The following is a 26,345-nucleotide window of genomic DNA, read 5'->3' as shown; positions in this document are numbered from 1 at the left end:
TATGCCACTTGACCCGATGGGTATATAGGTGAGTTCGACATTAATTATGAGAACTGGATTTTTTTTCTATCTTTCCTTCTCATGTATTATGTTTGCCAAATGAAAATTTTCCTCTGCAAGGGTTTTACTTTGTTATTTTTTCAATGTGCTGCGTAAGGTTGCATATTTATCTTCTCATTAATTAGAAGCAAAGAACAATTGCCAACCTATAAAAAACTGCATTTTTATTCATTTACTCCACCCTCCCCCATCATTTCCACTATCATTTCCCTTTTTTTTTCATACCAAGAATTTAATGTGAACAATATAAATACATGTACATTTTTCTTTTACTAGAACTGGTTTCACACAGCCCTTGATAAGTCCAGAACTGGTTTCTTATGTATTTTAACAACTCTTATCTGTGTCATGCACTCAGATTTTGACACCCCCAAATTCCACCCTTTTTTTCTTACGTAATGTAATTAAAAAAATAATCATACATTTTTTTATGATTAAAAATAATTGTAGGTGAATCATTTTTCATTTTAAATACATCATCAATATTTTTTTGCTATCACATTATAAATTTTATTATATTTATATTTTTATTTCTTTTTTATTTTCTCTCTAAGTGTAGGATAATATATGGAGTATTTATGAAACATTTTCTTAAAAAAAAAAGTTTTCACTGTGAGTTTTTTATTCTTCCGACCCAATTTTTTCAACACTTGCCTTGCCATCTTCATATATATAGACCCCATAACTCCTCTCTCACACACTCTTTAGGCTCCTTTATAGCTGTTTTGTTCCCTCTGCAAGAGAAAAAAGCAAAAAATTAAACATAGAAAATAAAGATATTCCTCTGGTCAGTTTAAGAAAGAAAAACATCTCTTCTTGGGTCACTCAAATTTTTCTCTCTTCTCTGTGCATCATCACTTTGGAATTGCTTGGTTTCCACTTCTTTTTGTTCCTTCTGCTTCTGCAGGAGATTGACACACACTCACACACATATATATATTCTCTCTTCCTCTATTATGTGAAAGCCCAACATCATCCAGTTTTATGCAATTTTTCTGCTTTTGTATCTCTTTCCTCCATTCAAGGTCATGGACATTCTCTTCTGTTTTCACATGCATACACCTGTAATACATGTAATGTAACACACATAAGCATGATGAAATTTGCATGACCAAGTCTAAAGCAAGTTTCTAGTCAATGCACTAGTGTTATCAAATTGTCATCCTCATTAGCATCTTCTCTGCCCAGAAGGCCAATTTCTACTTATATTTCAAATTATTTGTACCCCTAAAAGAGAAGGTCTTTAGTTTCTTCTACATTCTTTGTGAAAGGAAAAATCTAATTATGTCATATTTCTCCATTCCTGTTCAGCGAGTCTATGCTAATTGCTAAACATATATATTTCCAATGAGTGTTTTTTTTGTTGTCAAGCCAATAAGTACTTGGTTTGTATTCCATGGACCGTCCTTACCTATGGCCTAAATAAAGCTATTTTTACAAATTGTGTTGCTTTGCTGCTGCTTGAAGATAACCTTGAGGTCTTTCACCAAGGAGAGTCTAAACTGCAGTTCCTATGAGAAATCAAATCCCTCCAACCACCATATCTACACAATAGAATTGTGGCCCACAACTGATTCTGATTATTTGCCAACTCCCACCCCCATTTAGCAAGCAAAGCCTCGTTGAATTTAATCAAATCTTTGATCCCTAACCCACCTTTACTCTTAGGTAGGCAGACTATGTCCCACCTCACCCAAGGAATCTTAATGGAGTCTTGGAGGCTGCCCCATCAAAAATTCCTTTGTATAGATGTAATCTTTTGCACCACAAGCTTAGGAATCTTGAAGAAGGATAGCAAATAAATGGGTAAGGCTGTTAAGACTGAATTAATGAGGGTTATTCTACCCCCCATTGATAGATTTCTTTGCTTCCATTTTGTAAGTTTAGCCTCGCATTTGCTAATAATGGGCTGCACACAGACCTATTTTTAAGAGCTGACCCTACAGGAATTCCAAGGTAAGACAATGGAATATCCATTTGACTACAATTGAGAGAAGATGCTGCCTCCCTACACCAGTCCTCGGATTTGCCCAAACACCCAAATTTTCTCTTATTGTAGTTTATCTTAAGACCAGAGACCAATTCAAAGCTTTTCAGGATACACTTTAGAATTTTCCCCGTATCTTCTCCATATGCAATGGCCACCTTCACGATTTGAAATCAAATAAAGATTGGTTGGTGGTGCTTTCTCTTGTGTCCAGCAATTTCTTTGGAAGAACATGAAAATTTTAGATTTTAAAATATATAATATTTAAGTGATTTTTTTTTTGCTTTTTTATATTTACAAAAAATTATTTATTGATTGAAATTCAAAGTGAGGTCTATTTAATAACCTTCTCATGTGTAGAGATATTCATTTTAGTAGACATGTTTGTCACATGTGTTTCTACTTGATTAATTTATAATATGTAATTTCTATTTTTTAATGTGTTGATTAATAACAATGAAATTATTTTTTTTATAGTTTTTAATTTTAATATACTTACAACAAGCAATATTAATATCATTAGAAACCCTCAATGAAAGACTGATTGAATTTTTTCGAAAAATATCATTTTTGTAGATATTTATTACAATTAATATATTTTTTCTATGATCAATTAATGTTGTATGATTATGTTAAGAAAAAAAAATACTTATGTTACAAAATATAACAATTAGTATGTTTTTCTCTCGCAAGTACAAGATACTGCTAATAAACACCTTAAGCAACTCTTGTAACAAAATTACTAATGAAATATGAATTGTCTATTAAAGAATAAAAGATTAATTATTTATTTTAAATAATATTTAATTTTAATAGTTTTCATATAATTAATTGTTATTTATATTTACATATTATTCAAAATATTATTATAAATTTTAAATATCATAAATTAATTAAATCATACAAGTGAAGGAAATTTACTATTTTGGCTTTTGATTTGTAATAAATATTTCATTTTTCTCTTCGGTCTCTAATGAATTTTTGGTTTACGCTGAGTCGTTACTAAAATAACAATTTTATATTTTATTTTTGATATTTTGTTTTAGTCTCTCATAAATTAGTTAATTTGTATTTACTCCATAATAAAATAATAATTTTTTTTTACTGTCGACTAATAACAAATAATTTTTTTTATTAAGGAGTAAATACAAAATTTACTAATTTATTAGGAACTAAGAATAAGTGTTTAGGGTCAAAATAAAATTATTTTTTTTCATTAAGAACTCAACGCAAAATACAAATTTATTAAAGAGTAAACGCAAAATCAGATATTTATCAGGAATCAAAAATATATTTAAGCCTACTATTTTTACTCACAATCATTTAAAAATAGCTCTCCCACTAGATATATTCCTTACAACATTTTTAATATTATTTAAAATTATTTATTTCCCAATTATTAATAATTTAAATAATTGAAACAAAATATAGAATTTCAATTTGAAAATTTTAGTTATTGAGGGGCATAAACAACGTAATCCTTAATGATTTTCTTATTATTGTTATTTATATATAAAATTTATTTTGGTGAATAGCTCTACTTTACTATTTTCCTTTTCTTTAAATATTTAACGAGAAATTTATATAAACAGGAAATAATGTAAACAGTGACTATGGTCTATTCTTGTCTGCTTACATGAGTTGAAATCTCACTATATTCTTAGTTGTCATGGACTCATCGCGAAGATGGGATAATGCAGTGTGTTTTAGCATAAATGATAGGAGGTTTGCACTGCAAACTTTTAGTTTCTAGTTAATTATTTTCTTGGTGCAAATTATGTCTTCGTAGCATACTAGTCCACTAGAAATCATTAGAGGATGAGTCTTGAGAAAGCCACATGCTGAGATGGTTACCTTGTATTGAATTTGGAGTTTCTTTCTTACCTTATTCCTCCAACTTGCTGCAGCAATCACTCCTAAGCACTTCTTTTTCTTCATTCCATTCTTTACATTTTCAAGTATGAATCTCTCAGCTTTACATCCAGTGAGGATCACTGCACCATTGCCTACAGAATCAACCAACCAAGTGGAGTCAGTTCCCTTCTTATCTCTTGTTCTGCAACCATAACAGCATGAACCACATAGTCATCTGCTGAGGAATTTATAGCCACAGACTCTACTTTGAAGCCCATTTTCTCACATCCTTGTATGAGAATTTGGTTCAGAAAGCTTTCATTGTTGCACTTTTCTGTTACACCAATCCTTCTTTGTATGATGCAATCAAATTTTATAATCTCTACAGGCTGATATTACTAATCAAGGAAAAATAGACATTCCTTGGTTTCTAATTTCATTCATTTGTTAGAGTTTTTCCCAATATCTATGGGGGTGTTTGTTCCAAGGTTTCTAATTACATTCCTTGGATTCTTATTTTTGGTGGCATTACTATGAGCAAGAACTCCATTCTCTGGTATTTTAGGAAAAAAAAACCATTTGCTTAGTGTACCGTCCAGATATGTCTTGACTAACCATGATGTGGCCCTTTATGAAGCTCCATCTGTGTTCAGAGCTTCAAGGACTGTGTACCATGGCACTCGGATATAACTCAGTCAATCCTGATGTGCCCCCCTATCAGGCTCCATTGCCTCTGTTGAGTGAACAGCTTGGGCCTTTGCATCATCTGGATATAGAATCCAACATGTTGTACTCAACCTCAACCCATCCCGTTGCACATTCACTTCTCTACCCCTCCAGCCTGATAAATGTTTCTGCCCTATTAAAAAAACAAATTGACCTCTAATTCCATATGAACAATAGGTTGATTTTCAACAATATCCCTAAGTCAATCAAACCAATACCTCCCACCAATTGATATCAGGACTGGTCACAATTTAAGATCCCATTAAATTTTCCATCAATATACCACCAGTTTAACCCCATCACATGGAACCTTCACCCTTTACACTCAGGCTAGGCTAGTCCAAGCTCCCTTTCTGGGCTAATATGGTCAATGAGAGTTGTATGCATCATTATCAATTCCTGAATACAGATGCAGAGCATTTCACCCCAAAACTGGTATAGTAGGATAGTAGATAGTGGAATAACCACTATTATGAAATTTATACATATAAATTAAGTAATTTATATTACATTATATGCTTAATCATATTAAAAATTTACACAAATAGTTTCTTTTAATTTTTTTTTTGTCAGCAAACATAGATATGATATATTAATAATGAGTACCAGTGGTACTGAAGTTACAAATTTTAGGGGCCAGCTGGTTCCTATGATTATTAGTAGGAACAAAGCCAGCACCATAGCACCCTGCTACCTAACCCATGCTACAAAAGTCCAGCCCCCACACTCCCAAGCTAAGTACAGAAACCTAGTGTTACATTGGAAGAACATTGATTAAAGTGAAGTGTAAAATCTTTCTCGTTGGACTTGAGCCATGACCAAAGTAAAAGCAGAGCATCATCCAAATGCTAGCTGTAATTTGTAGATGCCAAGATATGATGTTGTGATATCAGATTCAATAAAGGAAAGCAAAATCTAAGTACATGTCAAATGAAACAGGGCAAGGGCATAGAGATTCCATCCAAATGCTAGGACAATAATTTCTACAATACAAATCAGATCATATTGGAACATTTCCATTTCAAAATTTACACTAATTGTTTTTTTGGAGCCATTTCTTAATTATATATTCCTGTCTTGCAATGATGATTTCAGCTTTATATAGCTAGAAAGAATATGATGTAGTGAAGACCTTCTTCCATCATTTGAGCTTTATATATGACTGTTGGAACTCTGTCTTCACTGCTTTCTTTAGTAAATGCCTTGCAATTTAATTCTGTATCATATCAAGTTGATTGCCACAAATTATTTTCTACATATTACACAAATGTTTGTCATAGAAGCGGTTGATTGACCAAAGTGTTATTATTTTTCAGGCTGAATCAGGCACCAAAGAATCACCAAAGAACTCCTTTCATTATTTGCAGGTGTGTTTATTGTTTCTAGTAATAGTTTAAAATATGTTTTTGAAATTCCACAAATCACAAACATGTATGATGCCTGAAAGCATGTATTCGTTTAATGCCTTCATATTCATGCCGTGTAATTGTTCTTTTGAGCTGTCTAGTATGATGTTTATTATGTATTTTTGTGCCAATATCATACAATTACGAGAGTACCATAGGTACTATAGGAACAAGTATAAATTAACCCCAATTGTGGTTGAATTTGAGGATTGTATTGTGGACCAGCTACACCCCATAACTTAATTACATGTATGCTGCACCTCTTGGAAGAGGTGTCAACATTTACCCTTCCTTTGTTGTTTTTTTTGCAAGGCAAAAAGCAAATATATTATGTATAAAATTCAGTACTAGGTGTACTGAAATATTCTACAATAAATCTCTTCATCTCCGCCTCTTTATGTCCTTACCCGACCACCCCCAGAACATGTATTGCAAGGTGTTCAAATTTCTCGAGTCCCGTTGCATGCACACCATGTCATTGACCGCTGGAAGATGGCTAATGGAGTTGTCGTTCATGAGACAACCTGGTGTTGACCTCCACATGCAACTGCTACATATGGATGGTGTAGTCCCTGGTGTAGTCCTTCTCTGCACATTTTAACAAAGACCAAGTGTGGAACAAGGTATCATCGATAACCTTTTCAGGATCAAACGGGTGGTTCTTGAAAATCATAGCATTTCTATGATGCCAGACGAAGAAGGATAGAGCTAACCACAGAAATTTCCATCTGTTGTTTATACTAGCTTTGTTGTTCCATTGAGTGAATTGCAAAAAGTGGTTCTTTGGGTCTGTGGAAAAAGGACCCACTCTATTAACCCATCTCAAAGGCTCCCACCAAAGTCTCCTTGTCATTGTAGAGTTGCAAATAACATGTATGTGACCAGAATGAATCTCATCTACAAAGTCAGCTGCCATTTGTATTTCATAGTAAAAAAAGTCCCTTCTCCAAGATAACTTCCATTCCCATCTGCCGTCCACAAATTCTCCCATAGAATTAATTAGAAAATTCTGCTGTTTACTTATTACATATAATTGGGGATACTTTCGTTGGATATTACAGTTGTCCTGCAGCCATAAATCGTTCCGCAAACTAATATTGGACCCCGTACCCACCCTCCACTTTAAATTATCATTAAAGCAGTTATTGTGTTGCTGCTGAAAGATACTCTTTAAATCCTGCCACCATTAGGAAGTGAAATTTCTTCTACCACCAGAAATCAACTACTTTGACATAGATTATTTTTCCCAAATTCAGCTGATTTGATTTTATAAATGTTTAAAAAATGATGTTGAATTTCAATTGCACCACTTTCGTCATTAAATTTCGATGTTGTCGTTTGTGCAGTTTTTCTTCATTTTTTCTTATAAGCATTGGTAATAGAGGCCAACAAACTGAAAAATGCCGAATCCCTTGAAACAGCCATGCACCAATTTTCTTGTTAGCATTGCTGGTCCAACTAACTGCAATTGCTAATGTGTTTTCCACTGCAGCGTTTTGTACAAAAGGTGCAGTTCTGGTGTGTTTTCTACTGCAATTGGTGCTCTATGCTTGTGATGCATGTCAAGTAACCCCTAAGCCACTAACGTTTGACATAGAAGGTGTAACATGGATCGAAGTTGGATGAACGCATCACGTATAACTGAAGAGTACGAGAATGGTGTTGAAGAGTTTTTGCTGTTTGCTCAAAGTAAAGCGCAACCTATGTGGGGAAATTTTTTTTGTCCATGTGTGAAGTGTGGAAATGGGAGGCGCCAAACAATTGATGACATAAGAACTCATCTTATTTGTGAGGGAATAATTCGTAGCTACACAAAGTGGATATGGCATGGGGAATCCCTCGATACAGCTGACATGTCACAGGCTGACGATGTTACTACAGACAGCGGAAATCCTATAGAAGAAATGATTCGTGATCTTGGGCAAGAGGGGTTTGAAGAGGCACATGCAGCGTTGTATGACAACATAGAAGTTGATTCAAAAATGCCTTTGTATTCCGGCTGCATATCTTTCACAAAATTGTCAGCTGTGTTAGCTCTGGTTAACTTGAAGGCTCGATTTGGGTGGAGTGACAAGAGTTTTAGTGAGTTGCTGATGTTGTTGACAAACATGCTTCCTGCTGATAACATCTTGCCAAAGAATCACTACCAAGCAAAGAAGATTTTATGTCCAGTTGGGATGCAGTACGAAAAAATTCATGCATGTTGTAATGACTGCATTTTGTACAGAGATGATTTTGCTGAACTAGATTACTGTCCTGTGTGTGGGGTTTCTCGGTACAGACCGACCAACGGAGATTCTACTGTACTAGTCTCAGACGCCGACCGCCGTCCAGCAAAGGTGTGTTGGTATCTCCCAATAATACCAAGGTTTAAACGGTTGTTTGCTAATGGGGAAGATGCAAAGAACCTTATATGGCATGCAAATACTAGAAAATCAGATGGATTGATGCGACATCCTGCAGATAGCCCGCAATGGAAGGCAATTGATTGTCTGTATCCTGAATTTGGGGCCGAGCCTAGAAATTTAAGGCTTGGTCTTGCAACGGACGGAATGAACCCATTTGGAACCTTAACTACTAACCATAGCTCGTGGCCCGTTTTGCTGTTCATTTATAATCTCCCTCCGTGGTTGTGCATGAAGCGAAAGTATGTTATGCTGAGTATGATGATAGCTGGTCCAAGACAACCAGGTAATGATATTGACGTATATCTAAGACCGTTAATTGACGATTTGCGGAAATTGTGGGATGAAGGGGTTGATGTATGGGACGCAAATTTGCAGCATGCTTTCAAGTTGCGTGCAATGGTTTTTTGTACCATCAATGACTTTCCAGCCTACGGAAATTTAAGTGGATATAGTGTCAAAGGACATCACGCATGTCCTATATGTGAGCAGAATACTAGTTTCCGCCAACTTAAACATGGAAAGAAGACTGTGTATACTAGGCATCGAAGATTTCTCAAACAGTATCATCCGTATCGACGCTTGAAGAAGGCATTCGATGGAAGTCAAGAACATGAAACCGCGCCAAATCCATTAACTGGTGATGAAGTATATCAGCGGGTCAAGGATGTCGTAAATATGTTCGGCAAGTCCCAAAAAAAACCATCATCCACTTCAAACATGTGGAAAAAGAAGTCTATTTTCTTTGATCTTCCGTACTGGTCCGATCATCATGTTAGGCATTGTATAGACGTCATGCATGTCGAGAAAAATGTTTGTGATTCTTTAATTGGGACCCTCCTAAACATTAAAGGCAAGACAAAGGATGGTTTCAAGTGTCGTCAAGACTTGGTTGACATGGGTATACGTCAAGTGTTGCATCCTATCTCAAAAGGTAACAGGACATATCTGCCCCCAGCCTGTTACACAATGTCAACAGCTGAAAAGAGAAGTTTTTGTGAATGCTTGCATAATATCAAAGTCCCACAAGGCTACTCTTCAAACATCAAGAGTCTTGTGTCTGTGAATGAGCTTAAGTTGGTTGGCTTGAAATCACATGATTGTCATGTGTTAATGCAACAACTTTTGCCTGTTGCAATCCGCGGAACATTGCCTGAGAAGGTCCGTGTTGCAATCAGTCGCTTGTGTTTCATTTTTAATGCTATATGTGCCAAGGTCATTGACCCTAAACAGTTGGATGCTTTGGAAGATGAGGTTGTCGTTGTCCTTTGTCAAATGGAGATGTTTTTCCCTCCTTCATTTTTTGACATTATGGTACACTTAGTTGTTCATCTGGTAAGGGAAATAAGGTGTTGTGGTCCTACGTATTTTAGATGGATGTATCCAGTTGAGCGGTACATGAAGGTCTTAAAGGGTTATACGAAGAATCGACATCGACCAGAGGCCTCAATAGTGGAAAGATACGTTGCTGAAGAATGCATTGAGTTTGCCTCACAGTACATTGACTCATTGAAACCTGTCGGTGTTCCTGCATCCCGGCATGACCAGCCAATAGCCGGCAAGGGTACTCGTGGATACAATGTTGTGACAATGACTAGACATGACGTGTCACAAGCACATTTGTATATATTAAACAACACAACAGAGGTGTTTCCGTACATAGAGGCTCACAAAAAACATGTTAGAGATAGTCACCCCAAAATGAACATGATGAGGGTATTGCAAGAGCACAACAAAACTTTCATAAATTGGTTTAGACAAACAATACTTGCTGATAAAAGTGTTTCCAGATGACTCACATTGTTAGCCATTGGCCCAAATTTGAATGTCCCTACATGGAAGGGGTATGACATTAACAATTATTCATTCTACACAAAGTCCCAAGATGATAAAAGTTCGGTACAAAACAGTGGGGTCTGTGTTGATGCTGATTCGGAGCACTTTTCCAGTACATCGGATAACAACCCCATTCGAGCATCCATGTCTTACTTTGGTGTCATTCAAGAAATTTGGGAGGTTGATTATACATCATTTAGAGTGCCTGTTTTTAAGTGTCAGTGGGTGAACGGGACAACGGGTGTGTTTCAAGATCCATTGGGATTTACTTTGGTAGACCTTAGTAAGGTGGCATATATAGACGAACCTTTCATTATGGCAGCACAAGCCAGACAAGTTTTCTATGTACAAGATCCATGTAATTCAAGTTTGTCTGTGGCTCTGCAAGGAAGACCAAGTGGAATGAATTACCATAATGATGAGTCAACCCTTGACATTGGTCAAATGTCTAGTTTTTCAAAACAATTGCCTTCAATGAATGAAGCTGATGAAGTGGATGATGGACATGCAAATCGTGTAGATCATGATGAAGGTCTATGGGAAAACATCCCTACAGGCTGAGTGCGAAAGTAATGCTTTGTTTAATGTGTAAATATAATGATTATGTTAGTATTACGCCTTTTCTTTTGTTAATGTCTAAATGTAATCGTTAATATTAATTGTGTATTTTATTTACAGGATCATGGCCACAGATCCGACGTCTCCTCCGCAGTCCGATGGTCAATCAGAGGCGACTTCCAAGAGGAGTAGAACAACGACACGGCTGAGAACATTGACATTAAGAACCGTGGATCAGCCCAGACCGGCTGTTTATGTGGATCCCGCTACCGGGAGAGCATCCGGACCGATGCGTGAAAAGTTCCACAGCTACCTAGGCGTAGTGGCGCGAGAAAAGGTTCCCATTATCCACAATAATTGGAAAGACGTACCTGAAACGCTAAAGGAGATTGTGTGGAATGACATTCTAGTAAGTCCTTCATACCAATTACAATATTTGAATTAAGAATCAATTTTTCTGTTAAAAACATAATTGACTATAACAAATAGTTGTCCTTTATAATCTGTACATGTGTTTCATGCCCTTTATTTTAAATGACTTGTCCTTTATTTGAATAGTTAATCACTATCCTAGACTCCTATATTTGTAAAGAACAGCACAAGGGCAGTTTTTATTTTAAACATGAATATTAGTTAGTTAGATGAGGTTGAGAACAAATATTGTCAGATCAAAGTTAGAGACCAGAACAAATCATGTGTATAATAAGTTCACAAATTTAAATTGATAACTTAAACAAATGAAAATTGGCATGGGTTTTGTGTTAGGGAGCAGGGGTAGTATTTTTATCCTTAAATACTTAATAGGGTAATGCATATTATTTTTTATGCTAATGTAACCATAAGTTTGATTTTTATGTTATACTATTTTTGTATGGAATAAATTGATTTGTATCACTGTAAACATCCCAAATTTCCTAAAACTATGACAATAGCTGCCTACCCACTTGCACCGCCAAATAAAGCATTGCTTTCCAATCCACATAATCCAGTGGCCCTCCAAATATTATGATTAATAGGAACTTCTTTTCTTTTTTGTTTTTTACAAACACTTAGAATTATACAAACTCAGTTAACACTTAATAGCATTTTTATCACCCATCTATTGTCTATAAAGCTTTTGCGATTCCAATGAGAGAATTGCATAAAATGATTTTTAGGTTCAATGGGGAAAGGGCCCACTCTATTGACCCATCTCAAAGCCTCCCACCATAAATTCCTAGTCATTCTGCATGAGAACATGATGTGGCCAATATCTTCCTCTTCACTATCACATAACGGGCACCTATACGAAGGCAAAGTGATGTGTCTCTTTCTCAAGTTAGCCTTAGTAGGCAATCTGTTTCTGAAAATTCTCCAACAGAAGGCAATCTGTTTCTTTCGTAAAATTAGTCAATAATAATTTAATATGTAATTTCTATTTTTTAATGTGTTGATTAATAACAATGAAAATTCTCCAACAGAAGGCAATTGCTCTTGGGGGGATTTTCAGATTCCAAATAATCTTAAAAGCTCTGTCGTCATTAACAGATCTGCCATCATTCTTGAGGATATTGTAGGCTGACTTTGTGGAATAGGCTCCACTAGGATCAACCTTCCAAATAAGGGAGTCCATACTGGTTGGGCAAATCTGGACAGCATCAATCTCAGCATCAATTTCTCCTCCATTGCATCCTCCATTCCCATTTATTATCAACAAGAATTCCCATTAGGCTGATAGAAGAATCCTGCTGGTAGCTCACTTGATACAAAGTAGGGTATTTTTCTTGAAGAGTTAAATCATCCTCTCTCCATTTATCCTTCCAGAACCTGATTTTTGCCCCATTACCCAACTTCCAACACAAATTATAAAATAGCCTATTAGTGTGCTGCTGCTGGAAAATAGATTTTAAGTCCTTCCACCACTTAGAGAAAGCTGTGGAGTTTCTCCCATGAATCAGAGCATTCCAGCCACCATACTTGGACATTACAATTCTGGGCCAAAAGTGATTCTGATTAGTCGCCAATTCCCAGCCCCATTTGCCCAGCAAGGCCTCATTACAATTCTTGGACATTTGAATCTGTTAAAATTTTATAAAACTGTAAATTATTTATAAAAAAAAAACATCAAACAAACAAAACCCTGATTTTTTTCTTTATCGGTCTGAAAGAGCGGCGTGTGTTTGGTATGTCCTAGGGCCCAAGAATTTTTAGTTAAAATGAGTGTAACCCAGAACTTCCATCAATTTCACTAGACAGGCAAATCAGACAGTAGGTTGGCCCAATAATTTAAACTCCAAGTTCAAACCCAATGGCTCTTCATCTTAATGTCCCCACGTGGCTAAAACTTGTCAATTTAGGGGTAACAATCCTCCAGCAACACAGGATCTATATTTTGTAGCTACAACAAGCTCTTTTATATGAACCTTATAGATGTGTGTAGGGGAGAATTTCTTGCTACATGTTTAACATCAAATACTAGTTCTCCTAGTTTTATCCAGTTGTTTCTGGACCAATATGATCTTAACTGCTACTAACAAATACCTATTGACTTCCGATTGCAGTCGTTTTCTTTGATAGTTACTACTCATGCTATTATGCTTTAGGATATTGTAACAAATAGAAAAACTAATTTGTCCCAGGTCTATCAGAATTTATTTTATTTCTTAAGCATACGTCTCTGTTTAACAACTATATATGCTCCAGCGAGAAAATATTTCAATCATCAACTTTCCTTTTCTTGTTTTTCGCAAATGAGTTAATTATATTTTCCTAAAATATTGTTTTTATTCACCTGGACTTTCAATTTATAAATTTTATTTTAAACTACTGAGTCTACTCTAGATATTCAACAACTAGGTACAATTAATATTTTAATAAGAATTTGAAAGATGAAACGAAGGGATAGAATAAGAGTTGGAGATAACTAATTCTGACCATGGATAGAGTGTGGATACAGGAAAGATAAAATATATATATTAAAGAGTACCAGAGGTACTAGATAAGGTACAAATTAGAGATCAGATTAGATTCCAGGTAGACCTAATTCTGACCATGGATAGAGTGTGGATACAGGAATGGTTATAATACACATATCAAGGTATTCTTAAAAATCCTGCACTAAGATTGGTAGACCAGTGATTATGGTACTATCATGCAAGTACCCTTTGCACTATTAAAATCTTACTTTCAAACCTCTTAGCCTCTTATGTTTCAAAAATTAACTTTGTTTCTGCTCCCACATAATTTAATTTTAAGCTTGGCAAAAGTTCCTTGTATCTTGAATTCATTAGTCTGCTTCAAGTAAATTATGCCAATCTGCTTCAGTAATTTAAGGATATGTTTTTGTTATCTGAGTCAAGGAAGATAAAGTTTGCAAAACAAAAGTTTACTTCAGATCTTCTCTGCTTCAGCCCTGTATTTACTGTTCCAATAGAACTTAAATCTTGCAGTTGCTGGGGTGGGGTAGGACAATTTTTAGCATGCTAAAAATTCATGTCTACCAGTTTGTGCTGGGGACATCACAAATTCGTCTGCAGAATCCTTGGAAGCAGCATCTTTGTACGAGCAGGCAGCAATTATTTCCTTGTTTATTGTGCCATGCACAATGTCAACAACTTTAACATAAAAGAGATGAAGAGGTAAGTTACAATTGCAAGTCTTAAGTTATTTCCTTGTTTAAATCACACCAAGCTTAATATTGTTAGGCTTCTTCCTTGTGTCAACTTGTCAAAAGGTGCCCTCTTAGGAACAAAGAGGATAGGCTTACAGGCATAAGTGTCCCTCACCTGAGAAGTGCTTCACAGGCAAATGCTCTTCCAGTCATTGGAGTCAATCTTGTAGAAAGCATAATACTCCTCCTTTGTGATCTCCTAAGGCTCTGTCATCCAAATGGCCTTATGCTTGTTCACCAACGAGCATTCATGTGACACTTCCTTGCTGAGGAAAAAAAAATGTGACACTTCCTTAATCTTCTTTAAATTACTTTCTTCCTTCTCGTTCTCTTCGTCAACATCCTCCACCTAAGTACATTAAAAAATTAGATATTGAAGTCAAATTGTAATTCAAAAAATACCAAAAAAAATAAATAAACGTTTTGAAGTACTTCTTTAGATGGTATTCCTTATGGTTCAAGTAGCAATAACGATGACAATTGTATGCATGTTTTGTTTGATATTGATTTCATTTTTTGCATAAAACAAAGAGGGGAACGAACAACAATTTGAAAGTTGTACATTCAGGAACTAAAGAATTCAAAATAGCTAGTAATAAGAGGGATTTGTTTTTGGGATTTTCTGAGCACCAAGAGCGGCTACGCAAGAAGCTTGCACTTGAGGAGGGAAGGATGTTTGCAGATAATGAACAACTTTCTTAACTACTTGTCCTTCAGACTTTCCTGGTTCTTCTTGTTAATATGTACATCACAATAGTATAAGCTATGGCGTAAAAACATGGTCTATATTGACTTCTAAGATTGTTAGGGGTCAAAAAGACCATGTCCATAAGCCATAGCCTTATACTATTTATATTTACATATTACCAAAAGAAACAGTCAAATCTGAACGGCAAATAGTTAAGAAAGTTGTTCATTAGCTGCCAATATGCTTCCCTCCTCAAGTGCAAGCTTCTAGCGTACCCGCTATTGGTGCTCAGAAAATCCCAAAAACAAATCCCTCTTATTACTAGCTATTTTGAATTCTTTAGTTCCTGAATGTACAACCTTCAAATTGTTGCTCGTTCCCGTATTTGTTTTTTGCAAAAAAGAAAATTAATCTGAAACAATTCAGGCTGAATTGTTATCGTTATTATTACTCGAACCATAAGGAATAACAGCTAAACAAGTAATTTAAAATGTAACTTTTAAATTATGTGGTATTTTTTTAATTACAATTTTACTTCAATATCTAATTTTGTTAATCTACTTAGGTCGTTTTTTAAATATAAATATGAATTTAAAGGTGATCTACTGATAATATAAAGTACTTGCTAATCACAAATTATGATACGTATCATTTTAAATTTTAACTTAATTTTATAAATATTAATAAATTTATAATAAGAAAATTTTTAACATGTGCTGCAGTGATTCCTTTGACTTCACTATAATCTCCCTGACATAATTAAGAATTAGAATTAGACCTGGGCTGCAGTGATTCATTTGACTTCACTATAATCTCCCTTCTCAAGCCTTTGATTGTCTATGTTAACTTCTTTGCCTCTGATACTGTATAACTCTTCAACATGCCATTGCAGCAATTATTTTACCAGGCACATACATTTTTAATTACAATTCCTTTAATTTGTATAAGGATACAAAAATAAAACACGTGTAGCTGAATGGAAAATAAAAAATGAAGGAAGCATGAGACTGTCAAAATATTATGTTTATACATAATATGTTTATATATGATAGCATGAGACTGTCAAAATAAGTAAAGGAAGCATGTACTTTAATGTATTATTTTTTTAAATCATTAGGCCTTAGTCTTAGCTTGTTTTCATTTGGCTTTATGGCTACTGCATAAGGAATGAGACACAGTCATATGAGTTCTTTGTCTGATTTGACAGTAGAGGATATGAACATATATATGGGTGCTTTATTGTGATATTATTCAATATATCAGTTTTTTTAATGTTCTGCCACTGCTATATCTAGTAGTATCTATTTTCATATCTAGGATGCCTTGAGGGTGTATTCTGATTTGGGGTTCAGCCGCAACTTGATGGACTTCATGGTTACCACTAAGGAGCCTGAATTTCTTAGAGATGTTGATGGGACGGAACATAGTTCTAATTCAGCTGAACAAGTATCTGGTAGCTCCAGCAGGTTTGGGAGTGGAAGATATTCCACATTTTAGGTCAGAGTGAGACTACTTCGAAACAGGATGGGGTTTCTGCTTCGAATTCGAAGAATTTTAATTCTGTTGCTACTAAGCTTATCTGGTTTGAAGTTAATTGCTGAGACATTTGATTGGAGTCATGATGCCTAGGCTTGTGAACTTTCCTTGCTTGCAAAATGTGTAGATTTGTTGTTAGTGCATTATTTGTGGATTTCAGATTCATTTTTAGGAAGTTTTTGGATTGAAGGGCACATTGCTTCTTGGTTGAATAACCTGTTTGTACATAGCTGAAATAAAATTTTCAATACTAGCACTACTGGTCCTTTTTTTTGCAATTCTATTACCAGCTTTTGGTTTTTTTATGTGTCAATTTCTTGGCTTATTTTACCTAAGATTTTGAATTAATTTAAGACATGTTTCTTCGGAGATAATTAGGCACCAAACGTAAATACCTCTTACAGCATACATTCAGACCTTTTTTGTCGCCTTGTGAGAGATAAATACCTCTTCATATTTTATTAAATTTGTAATAAAAGGTAGGTATTCTTCTATTTTAAACACTTTGACTATATTTTGTTTCTTCTTCTATCACATCATATAGTTTATTATATTTATATTTTTTAACCATGTATCTCAATATTTAATTAGATGTTAGGTGTTAAATAGGTGGTATGATGTCCACAAATTAATTATAATGCATAGTTGGTAATTTGTGATAACAACATCAGCATAAAGGTAATTTGTGATTGAACCATGAAATTCTAGCACCCAAATTTTGGAAAACAGCAAATACTATCTGCATAGTTGGAAGATGAATTCACTAATCACCTGCACCGACTTTTCTTTTGTTTTATTAGTGAATAATCTGCGTATGCCATAAGTTTTGATTATTACTCTGTTGTTTTAACTACTGTGCAGAAAACATGAGAAATCAATGTTTTAGTAATGATTTCAAATTACTTAAGAATTATCAATGTACATGGATTATCAATAACATCATTGATAAAAACTCAAATTGTGCGAAGGCTGAAGCATGTTCTTAACAAACCATGAAAAGAAGTTTTTCTAGGAATTCATACTTTAAGGCAATAACTGTTATTAGTGAGTGTCACAATATTTTTTTTCATTTATTATTTGTTCAATTTGGATATTAAATTTGATGGCTGTGACTGCATGGTAAACTTACATTATATGCTGATTGGATGCTTTTGCTTTACTTGGGGTATTATGGCAGAACATTGTCATTAAATTGTTGATTGCTAGTATTGTATAATGATATACATTTGGCTGCCTTTTTCCACAAATTTTGACACCTGGTTATGTAGGCAAAGTTTGATATCGCAGAAGCTACGAAGGTGAAGACGAAGGTTATGTCAACAGTAGCGACGAGATGGCGGCAATTTAAGTCCACATTGACTAGCAAATTTGTGTTTGCTAAGACTGAAGGTCAACAAACACAGGATGTTGTGACAAAATATGGACTAGATCCTGAAGCGTGGAAACAATTTGAAGAAACCCGCTTGACACCTAACTGGGAGGTTAGTTGAATCTATTTATGGTAACTTCAAATGAATATTTTTTTGCCAATTTGATTATTTTAATTTCAAAAAAATCTCCGCAATTATGTATGTCACATTACAGGGTATTAGGAAACGAGCACAATCAATTCAAAAACACAACGACTGCCCTCACGTACTTTCACGTGGGGGATATGATTTGCTTGAGAAGAAATTGTTAGACCAGAAACGAAAAAGGATACAAGAGGAAGCATTGTTGAGTGAAAATCCAGCAAGTGTTGATGAACCCCCATCCCCAATAAAAAGGCATGTTAAGTGGAAGGTTGCTCGGACCAGGGCTGTTGGCAATATGACATCTGACTCTGCACAGGAAATTGCAGATAAAATAGTAAGTTCACCAATATGTTGCAATGTTCATATGTTTAAGTATTTTGTAATGAAAATGACTGCACGTTGTGTATTTTTGTGTCACTTGTTTTGTGTAGGACTCCTTAGAAGAGCAGGTAACGCAGGGTTCGTTTGTACCCCATGGTCGGCAAGACATACTGAACACTGCCATTGGACGACCTGACCATGGGGGTCGCGTTCGGGCAGCAGGCTCAGGTGTCACTATTACTCAGTACTACGGAAGGGCATCAAGGACATGCAGCAGCTCGTCCACGTCCATCAGCCAACAACAACTAGATGAAGTTGTTGCAAGGCTTAGGGAAGACATGACTGGCCAGATTAGGGAAGAATTGAGGACTCAAATTAAGGAAGAATTGAGGACTCAGCTAGAAGAGGAAAATAAAAGGAGCTTGGAAATAATGACCAATGCATTGAAAGAGGCTATTAAAAAAGAGTTGTCAAATAAAGGATCCCAAGAGGCACTCCAAATTCAGCCGGACATACAACAACTAGGTGCGCGTGTCAGCACACAGGGAAGTAATGCTGTTACCAATGCGCAGGCTTCACAAGAACATGATGCTGATGCCATACCATTGATGGGACTGTTTGTGCAGCGTAACGATGGTACACAAAGGTTTGTAGAAATATTACCTTACTTACAATTGAATCGGAGTTTTGTTTTTTCTTGCAGCTGTAATTGTTGGGTTTGGTTTGTGTTTTGTTCATGGTTTAGTTTTTGTTTTATATGCACTAAAAAAAGCTTTGTTTATGGTTCATTTAAGGTTGGTGGCCATGGGGAAAATAATGGAGGGGGATTCAATCATACACACAGTGGCATATGCAGATGATGTTGTCAGGGTAAGTGTAGAAACAGTTATTGATCCTGAGGCTGAGGTCCCCTATGCCACCTCAGAAATACAATATGTGAAGCAGGCCGTCAATACATTTGTAGCTTGGCCCACACACCTTGTGAAAGCTGTATTAGATGAGGTAACATGTTTCATTTGACATACGTAAAGTAAAACATTCATAGATTACAGTACAAATACTCACCCACTTTCATTAACCATGTAGCATCCACAACGTATTCCACACAACGAGGATGCACATGTGCCGAAGCCGGCTAATGTGAACGCAGATGATCCGTTGCGTGAATTGATGAAGTACAGTTTCGATCTTTACGACAAGCCACTTCAAATCAGCTTTGATGGGAGATTTCTTGGAATTGTAGATGCATCTACATCGATATTCATCACATATTCAGATGTTATTGAAATAATAGCAGGAGACAAAAGTCTGAACATATCTGTCATACAATTATGGTTAATGTAAGTGAATTCCTTCATATAACTCATTCCTCATTCATTCAATATCATGATCCACTACAATACTTTCAAATCATGTGAATAGGTATATTCATGAGTGGAGTCAGATATTCAGTCAAGGTTTCATGTATGCATTCCTTGAGCCACAGTCGTTGGTTTGTTCAAAGGATAGACGCAGCGAATGCGAACAATATCTTGAAAGATGGCTTAAGGAATCTGACCGAGAGGTGTACATTGGACCTTACTTCCATCAGTAAGTGCTATTTAACAAACATACTTCAAATGATGTTTGGGTGTATACGTATCTAATGTGAATGACATGCAGGGAACATTGGCAACTCATAATTTTGTGTCCTAGGCAACATGTTGTTTGGTTCTGTTCTTTGCGTAGGAAACCTGATATGCATATCAAAGCTACAATTAATAGGTTATCTCATACCATATAACTTTTTGCAAGCCTTCTTTAATGGTCATTATTGATTGACATTTTGTTGTATATGCGTTGATGTGGTTTTTTAAAAGCAGTGTAATGACAAAATTAAAGAAGACCTTGTCTCCTGAAACTAAGGCAGTTGCACCAAAGTGGATTGAAGTAAAGGTAAGTCAGCTATGTACCATGTGTTAGTGTTGTCTAGTTAAGTCATGAACTTATGTAATGTATACGATGTTCAAATGTTTTCCATATGTAGAGTCACGTTCAAACCGGCTGTTATGAATGTGGATATTACATAATGCATTGGATCTGGAACATCATAGCCAGCGACATAAAGAGTGATTGGTCCATGGTATGCATAAACTTCAGTACAATTGGAACTGAATTTTTATATTTGCAGTACTAACTTACAATTATGAATACTTGCAGTGGTTTGCTAATGACACACCGTTGGACATCGGCATCATCACCACAATTCGAAAGAAATGGGCAACATTTTTTTTAAAGACAGCAATAAGTCAAAACGGCTAATGATGGCGTTGGAGTATTTTTTTCCCTGTATTTGAGACAATTGTTATGTTATTTGACACAGCGGTTATTTTATTTTCGGTCATGCTACTAATATTCTATTCTTAGTATTACCTTCTCAATTTCATATAATTGTAGTAATATATTGTCTTTACCCCCTTCTACTGCATTGCATCTGCATTTGATTACCACAACAACAATTTAGTGCAGCTATAGTACCACCAAGCTTGCCACTGCAGCAGTTAAGTGAACAAATGAAGTGTCCACAGTCATTGGATGGTTGCTTGGTAGAGGTACATGCTAATAACTAATAAGATTTCCTGTGCAGGGTATCATTGTTTTTGCATGACTGATGGCTACCTTGGGGCTGGAGATTTTGGTTGAATCTGCCTCAAGTGTTATTTTGAAGGTAATTGAGATAATCTTTTGTTGTTGTTTGTTTATTATATACCTAAATTTGGGTTTATCATTTGAGCAGATGATATTATCATTTGACCTTGCTTTTGCTTTGATTCCGCTCCTAAAGTTCAGTAGCAGCAAAGTGACTAGCAGCACAAGCATTGAAGAGGTGTGTTTCCTCCTTGTTTGTGGATTCATGAACTATAAGTTAATACATGAAACTGAAAAATGTTCTAGTTATAAAATTTGATTAGCTAGGCTTACATGAATTGTTGAATTGATCAGCTAGGCATACATTATATCAACTATTAGTGTCATTTTTTCAGTCTAATAATATTTTGGTTGATATTATCATTATTATGATTAAAGAGATTGCAGGGATTCCAAGGGAAGGGGACCAGGGGATGAAAAATATGATTAAAGAGAGTTCTTGAGGAGTTTGTCACATGCTCAGGTAATTAGTGCTAAAGCAGTTGGGTGAAATTCTCATATTTTGAATGCTGCATGCAATTAATATCGTCATTTGATGAAATGCAGAATCTTCCTGACTGGTTTAGTGCATGTTTCATTGATTGCATAAGATGTAAAATATTATTAATCAAGAGGAGTCTTGCTTAATTGACTTCAGTGTTGAGCGTGCTGCATTTGTCTTATGTACTAGTTCATTCATTTATTTAATTTTAGTTGACAACTTCTGGAATGGTGATATCAAAATATAACCTATGAAAGAGGATAATCTTGTCAGCTAATTGTTGAGTGGTTTATTTTTTTGTTTTGTCTTTTATGTTGCATTTGATGACTTTGTTTCTTTTCTTGTAGGGAAGTGGAAGATTTTGCACGAAGGTTAAATTTTGCTTGGCCTGAAAGGATGCAAATTTGATCTTTGGCCCAACACAGAAGACTAGTAACAATTTCTATGAATAGCAATGGTTCAACGCAGTTGTATATAGGTATGTTCTATCTATCTTCTCAATATTCGCGGTGAACCCTACTTGCTGCCTTGTTTTCTATCAGAAGCATCATTAAATTTTGTTGACATGCACATGACTGGAATCAACTAGTTATAAGTTACTTCATCACTCTCATGCATTTCATTCATCACATACAACACTCTCTCCAAAGTTCAAATTAAGACTGAGGGGTGAGAAAGAGACAATTAATATGGGTGCCGGTCTACTTGCAATTGGTTCTTGTGCAATTGGTCTATGCAGTGATGAACATTACTTAAATGCTTGCAATAGAATCTGGAATGAGCCCTCTTGTCCTTGTTGCTTATCGACAACTCTTTGCTACTGTGTCCATTGCTCCCTTTGCTTATTGGCTCAAGTGGTAATTATATATATATATACCCTATCTGGTTTTGTTTTATTTTCATATATATAAACAATGCATGCATGAAAGGCTTTGATGAACTTTGAACCACCTATATATCCCTTTTCTTTTGGTTGATGCATGATTGTGTTATTTATCCTTTAAATGTATTTATATATGTTTGCTGTATATAAATGTAGCTTTGTTTTTGAAATTTGAATGGTATAACCCAAATTTTGTGAGCAGGCAAAATACTTCAACGACGGTCCTTATGAAAACCCGTCTTTATAGCCTTATTTACCAACAACGACGGGTGCTCCAGCCACCGTCGTTGAAACCTCAAACAACAATGACGGTGTACACACCACCGACGTTGACATACTACCAAACAACGTCGGTGGTGAGACCGCCACCGATGTTGACAGGAAACAAAACAAATACGGGTGTTATTGGTACCCGACGCTGATATGGACAACAACAACGACGAGTCTTGCGAACCCGACGTTGAAATGAACCAAAACAACGACGGGTTGTCTAATATGTGCGTCGTTGAATCCTTTTTTATAACGTCTATTCTTTTATAGCCACTGACGTTGTATTCTTGCATTACAAAGACGGGTCCTAGGATGACCGATGTTGTTGTTGTCGACATACAACGACATCTGGAACAAAGACGGTGTGGGGCCCGTCGTAGATACCGCTTTTCAACCGATGTAGAAGCTTCTTTTTGTAGTTGTGATAATAGCATAAACAAGTGTGGTCTTGCCTTAAAAGATGGCAGTTAAGAAATTGGAATAGCACACTTCAAGGTGATCCCTTTTAACAAAGAAAAATTGAAAGGTTAATTTATTCCTTTCAGTTAAATTGAATTATTTCTGTTTACCTATTGCACAGTGACACTTACTTTTGTCAACCTTCCTCTTAGTGTCTCAATGGCATTTTCAAATGCTTTAATAATACAACCTGTTTTGTTGTATTTTTGGGGTAATTTTCAACTCTTTGCAATATTGTTCCTAAATATTTTTAGGAGTTATTGTATGAATTTATCATGTCCTTTGAAACTAATCAATTTGTTTAGGTGAGGTAAAATTTCTTTTCAATATCATTATTACAAGATTCTACTAGATAATACATGTGCTTGTAGCATTTAATATAATTACCTCAGGCTAACCATTCTTTTCATTAAACTTCTTTACTTGAAGTATTCATCTTATCGTGTCTTTTAAGACTTCTCATGGTTACTTCTATTAGTCCAGTGTCAATGACTTGCTATAAATGCCTTTAAATTGATCAGTCGTTAGCTTTACATATGTGGTTTTCATTTCTGCTTCAATTTTACATTCTCATAAGACTTGATCTAGGGATAAGTTTTGTGATTGCATCAGTGGTTTTAATCTAGAATTGTCTTTAGGAACCATTGCATTAGTGAAGTTGAAACCATTGCTGCTTATTAAACTGTATATCACATGACACCAGTTTGTGCTTGGTGCAAATAAATAATAAGTCTTCATATTGTTGAATATGCACTTTCACTATGCCACCTACACATGATCAGAATACAAGATAGAAATGAAGAATATGTACTTAGTTGATCTTCTCCATCTCTTTTTTCTGCATGATATATGATGATTAGACCTATCAATAGTGGAAAATAGAAATATATTCATTCCAGTATATACAACCTCTGTACATACTATTTTTTTTTCCATTTAATTAGACTACTTTGTAGCTAAAATACGCATTTTGCTTATTCTAAGTTTGAGTTGTTGCGAGAAAGAAACATGGTACAATTTCGGTCTCGCTAGGATTCCTCTTGCGAAGTTCTTCATGGTGCATTTTTAGGGTTCTTTGCTCTACTTTTAACTAAAAACTTTGGAATTTTATGTTGCAGGTAAAGATCTAGAGAGGCTTCTAAAAGAGACCATAGGTAATATTTGTAGCTAAAATACACTTTTTTTTTTTACTTCAATTTATTACGCTATCCTATTAAAGTTATTCTAATGTAGCTTTTACCATCGTAGCATGGTAGTTTCTATGAGCTTATTTTTTTGGCTATTTGGAAAATTGTAACTTTGCTTTAGCCATTATATAACTGATTTAATTAGACCGAATTCAGATTTCACTTTAGTTTCAATATGATTTTCTTTCACACAACTTGCTCATACTCGTTGGTCCAGTTTTCTTTATATAATATTTCAGAGAATTAATTAATATAAAGGACCATGAAGTATGAATAATAAAAATTAAGAATACAAATATCTGAATTCAGAATTTGGTGTCTTCTTATAGCAGAAAAGGGATATCTTCAAAGGAATTGAGGAGGATTGGCATTCTATTGGTGGATCCACTATTAAAAATGACAATTTTATGATGCACATTCTAAGACGGTTATGGAGAACCGTCTTAGAATGTGACGAGGTGGTAATTTTGTAATTAAGAGAGTGAAATTTGTTTTACGACGCACATTCTAAGACGGTTATAACGAACCATCTTAGAATGTGACGCGGAAGTAATTTTGTAATTAGAGGGAAAAAACCACAATGGTTTTCATGATAACTGTTATCATTTTAATTTCCTCTAATTATAAAATTGTCACCGCATCCCCTTTGAAATCCCTATCTAGCTAATTCGTCCCTCACCTCTGTTGTGCCCTTCGTCACCTTCTCTCCATCGTCCACTCTTGAATGACTATCATTCATGCCCTCCCTCGGTCAAATCGTGTAATCACTTGTGGTGGTGGCCTGACCCCATTCGTCTACTTAGACGCCGTGGAACGTGTGTCGCACCGTCATCATGTGCTGCCATCGTCATACAAGTACCTTAAGCTATATATGTGTTTCTTATTTGGTTCTTCTTCTGTATACCTTGAGCTGCTAGCTTTGGGCTTTTGTTTTTAGTGTGTAATGAATGTCATTTTGTGCATGATTTTATTGTATTTGGTTGTTGTTCTCAACAATTGTTACCCTACCTATTGGATCAAGTGGCCTCAAAATAATTAAGAAGGAGGGGTTGAATTAATTATTCCTAAACCTTTACTAATTAAAAATTTACTCTTCTAAGGCTTTTACTTATGTTGTTAAGGAATAAGGAGTAGAAGACAAACTTAACCAAAAGTAAAAGCGGAAATTAAAATGCACAACGGAAAGTAAAAGAGTAGGGAAAGGAGACAAACACACAAGGTTTTTATACTGGTTCGACAACAACCCGTGTCTACATCCAGTCCCCAGCGACCTGCAGTTCTTGAGATTTCTTTCAACCTTGTAAAAATCCTTTTACAAGCAAAGATCCACAAGGGATATACCCTCCCTTGTTCTCTTTGAAACCCTAGTGAATGTACCCTCCATCACTAGAACTGATCCACAAGAGATGTACCCTCTCTTGTCTCAGACAAACCCAAGTAGATGTACCCTCTACTTGTACCCCAAAGGATGTATCCTCCAATGTGTTAAGACAAGATCTCAGGCGATTAAACCTTTGATACTTTGTGAATGGGGATACAAAAGAATTCTCAGGCGGTTAGTCCTTCGAACACTTTTGTATAAGGGAATGGGAAGAATCAAAAGAATCTCAGACTGTGTCGTTTGAATTCTTTGACAAGGGAGAAGGGAGACACAAAAGAATTCAGGTGGTTAGTCCTTCGTTCTTTTGGAAAAGGGAGAAAAGAGACACAAAAGAATTCAGGCGGTTAGTCCTTGGTGAATTCTTTGACAAAGGGAGAAGAAATGAAAAGAATGAATAGCACAAGTTTTCGAGGTTCAGAAAACCAGAAAACTTTGGAAAGCTTTTGGCACAAAGAA

The 26,345-nt window shown here is 35.4% G+C and overlaps 2 protein-coding genes and 2 long non-coding RNA genes across 4 annotated transcripts; all 4 read left to right on the top strand.

The window, feature by feature from the left end:
- The first annotated feature begins 7,640 nt into the window (after positions 1-7,640).
- LOC114404655 lies at positions 7,641-10,835 on the top strand. Its single transcript, XM_028367523.1, has 2 exons — positions 7,641-10,002; positions 10,246-10,835. Exons 1-2 carry the CDS (start codon positions 7,641-7,643, stop codon positions 10,833-10,835), a joined length of 2,952 nt encoding a protein of 983 aa, XP_028223324.1.
- A 120-nt stretch (positions 10,836-10,955) lies between these two features.
- On the top strand, positions 10,956-20,137 carry LOC114404652. The gene is made up of 7 exons (XM_028367522.1): positions 10,956-11,241; positions 17,974-18,186; positions 18,290-18,553; positions 18,651-19,186; positions 19,335-19,542; positions 19,627-19,880; positions 19,963-20,137. The coding sequence occupies exons 1-7, from the start codon at positions 10,957-10,959 to the stop codon at positions 20,132-20,134; spliced, it is 1,932 nt and encodes a 643-aa protein (XP_028223323.1). The 5' UTR covers position 10,956; the 3' UTR covers positions 20,135-20,137.
- Positions 20,138-20,419: 282 nt separating this feature from the next.
- On the top strand, positions 20,420-20,924 carry LOC114404653. The gene is made up of 3 exons (XR_003665098.1): positions 20,420-20,475; positions 20,567-20,662; positions 20,740-20,924. It is a non-coding gene; the product is annotated as an uncharacterized LOC114404653 (long non-coding RNA).
- Positions 20,925-21,072: 148 nt separating this feature from the next.
- Positions 21,073-21,692, top strand: LOC114404654. The gene is made up of 3 exons (XR_003665099.1): positions 21,073-21,247; positions 21,317-21,406; positions 21,607-21,692. It is a non-coding gene; the product is annotated as an uncharacterized LOC114404654 (long non-coding RNA).
- Positions 21,693-26,345: the final 4,653 nt, after the last annotated feature.

Source organism: Glycine soja, unplaced genomic scaffold (genome assembly GCF_004193775.1).
Source record: "Glycine soja cultivar W05 unplaced genomic scaffold, ASM419377v2 tig00105549_1_pilon, whole genome shotgun sequence".
NCBI classification, from domain to species: domain Eukaryota; kingdom Viridiplantae; phylum Streptophyta; class Magnoliopsida; order Fabales; family Fabaceae; genus Glycine; species Glycine soja.
This window is presented reverse-complemented; position numbering and strand designations above follow the sequence as displayed.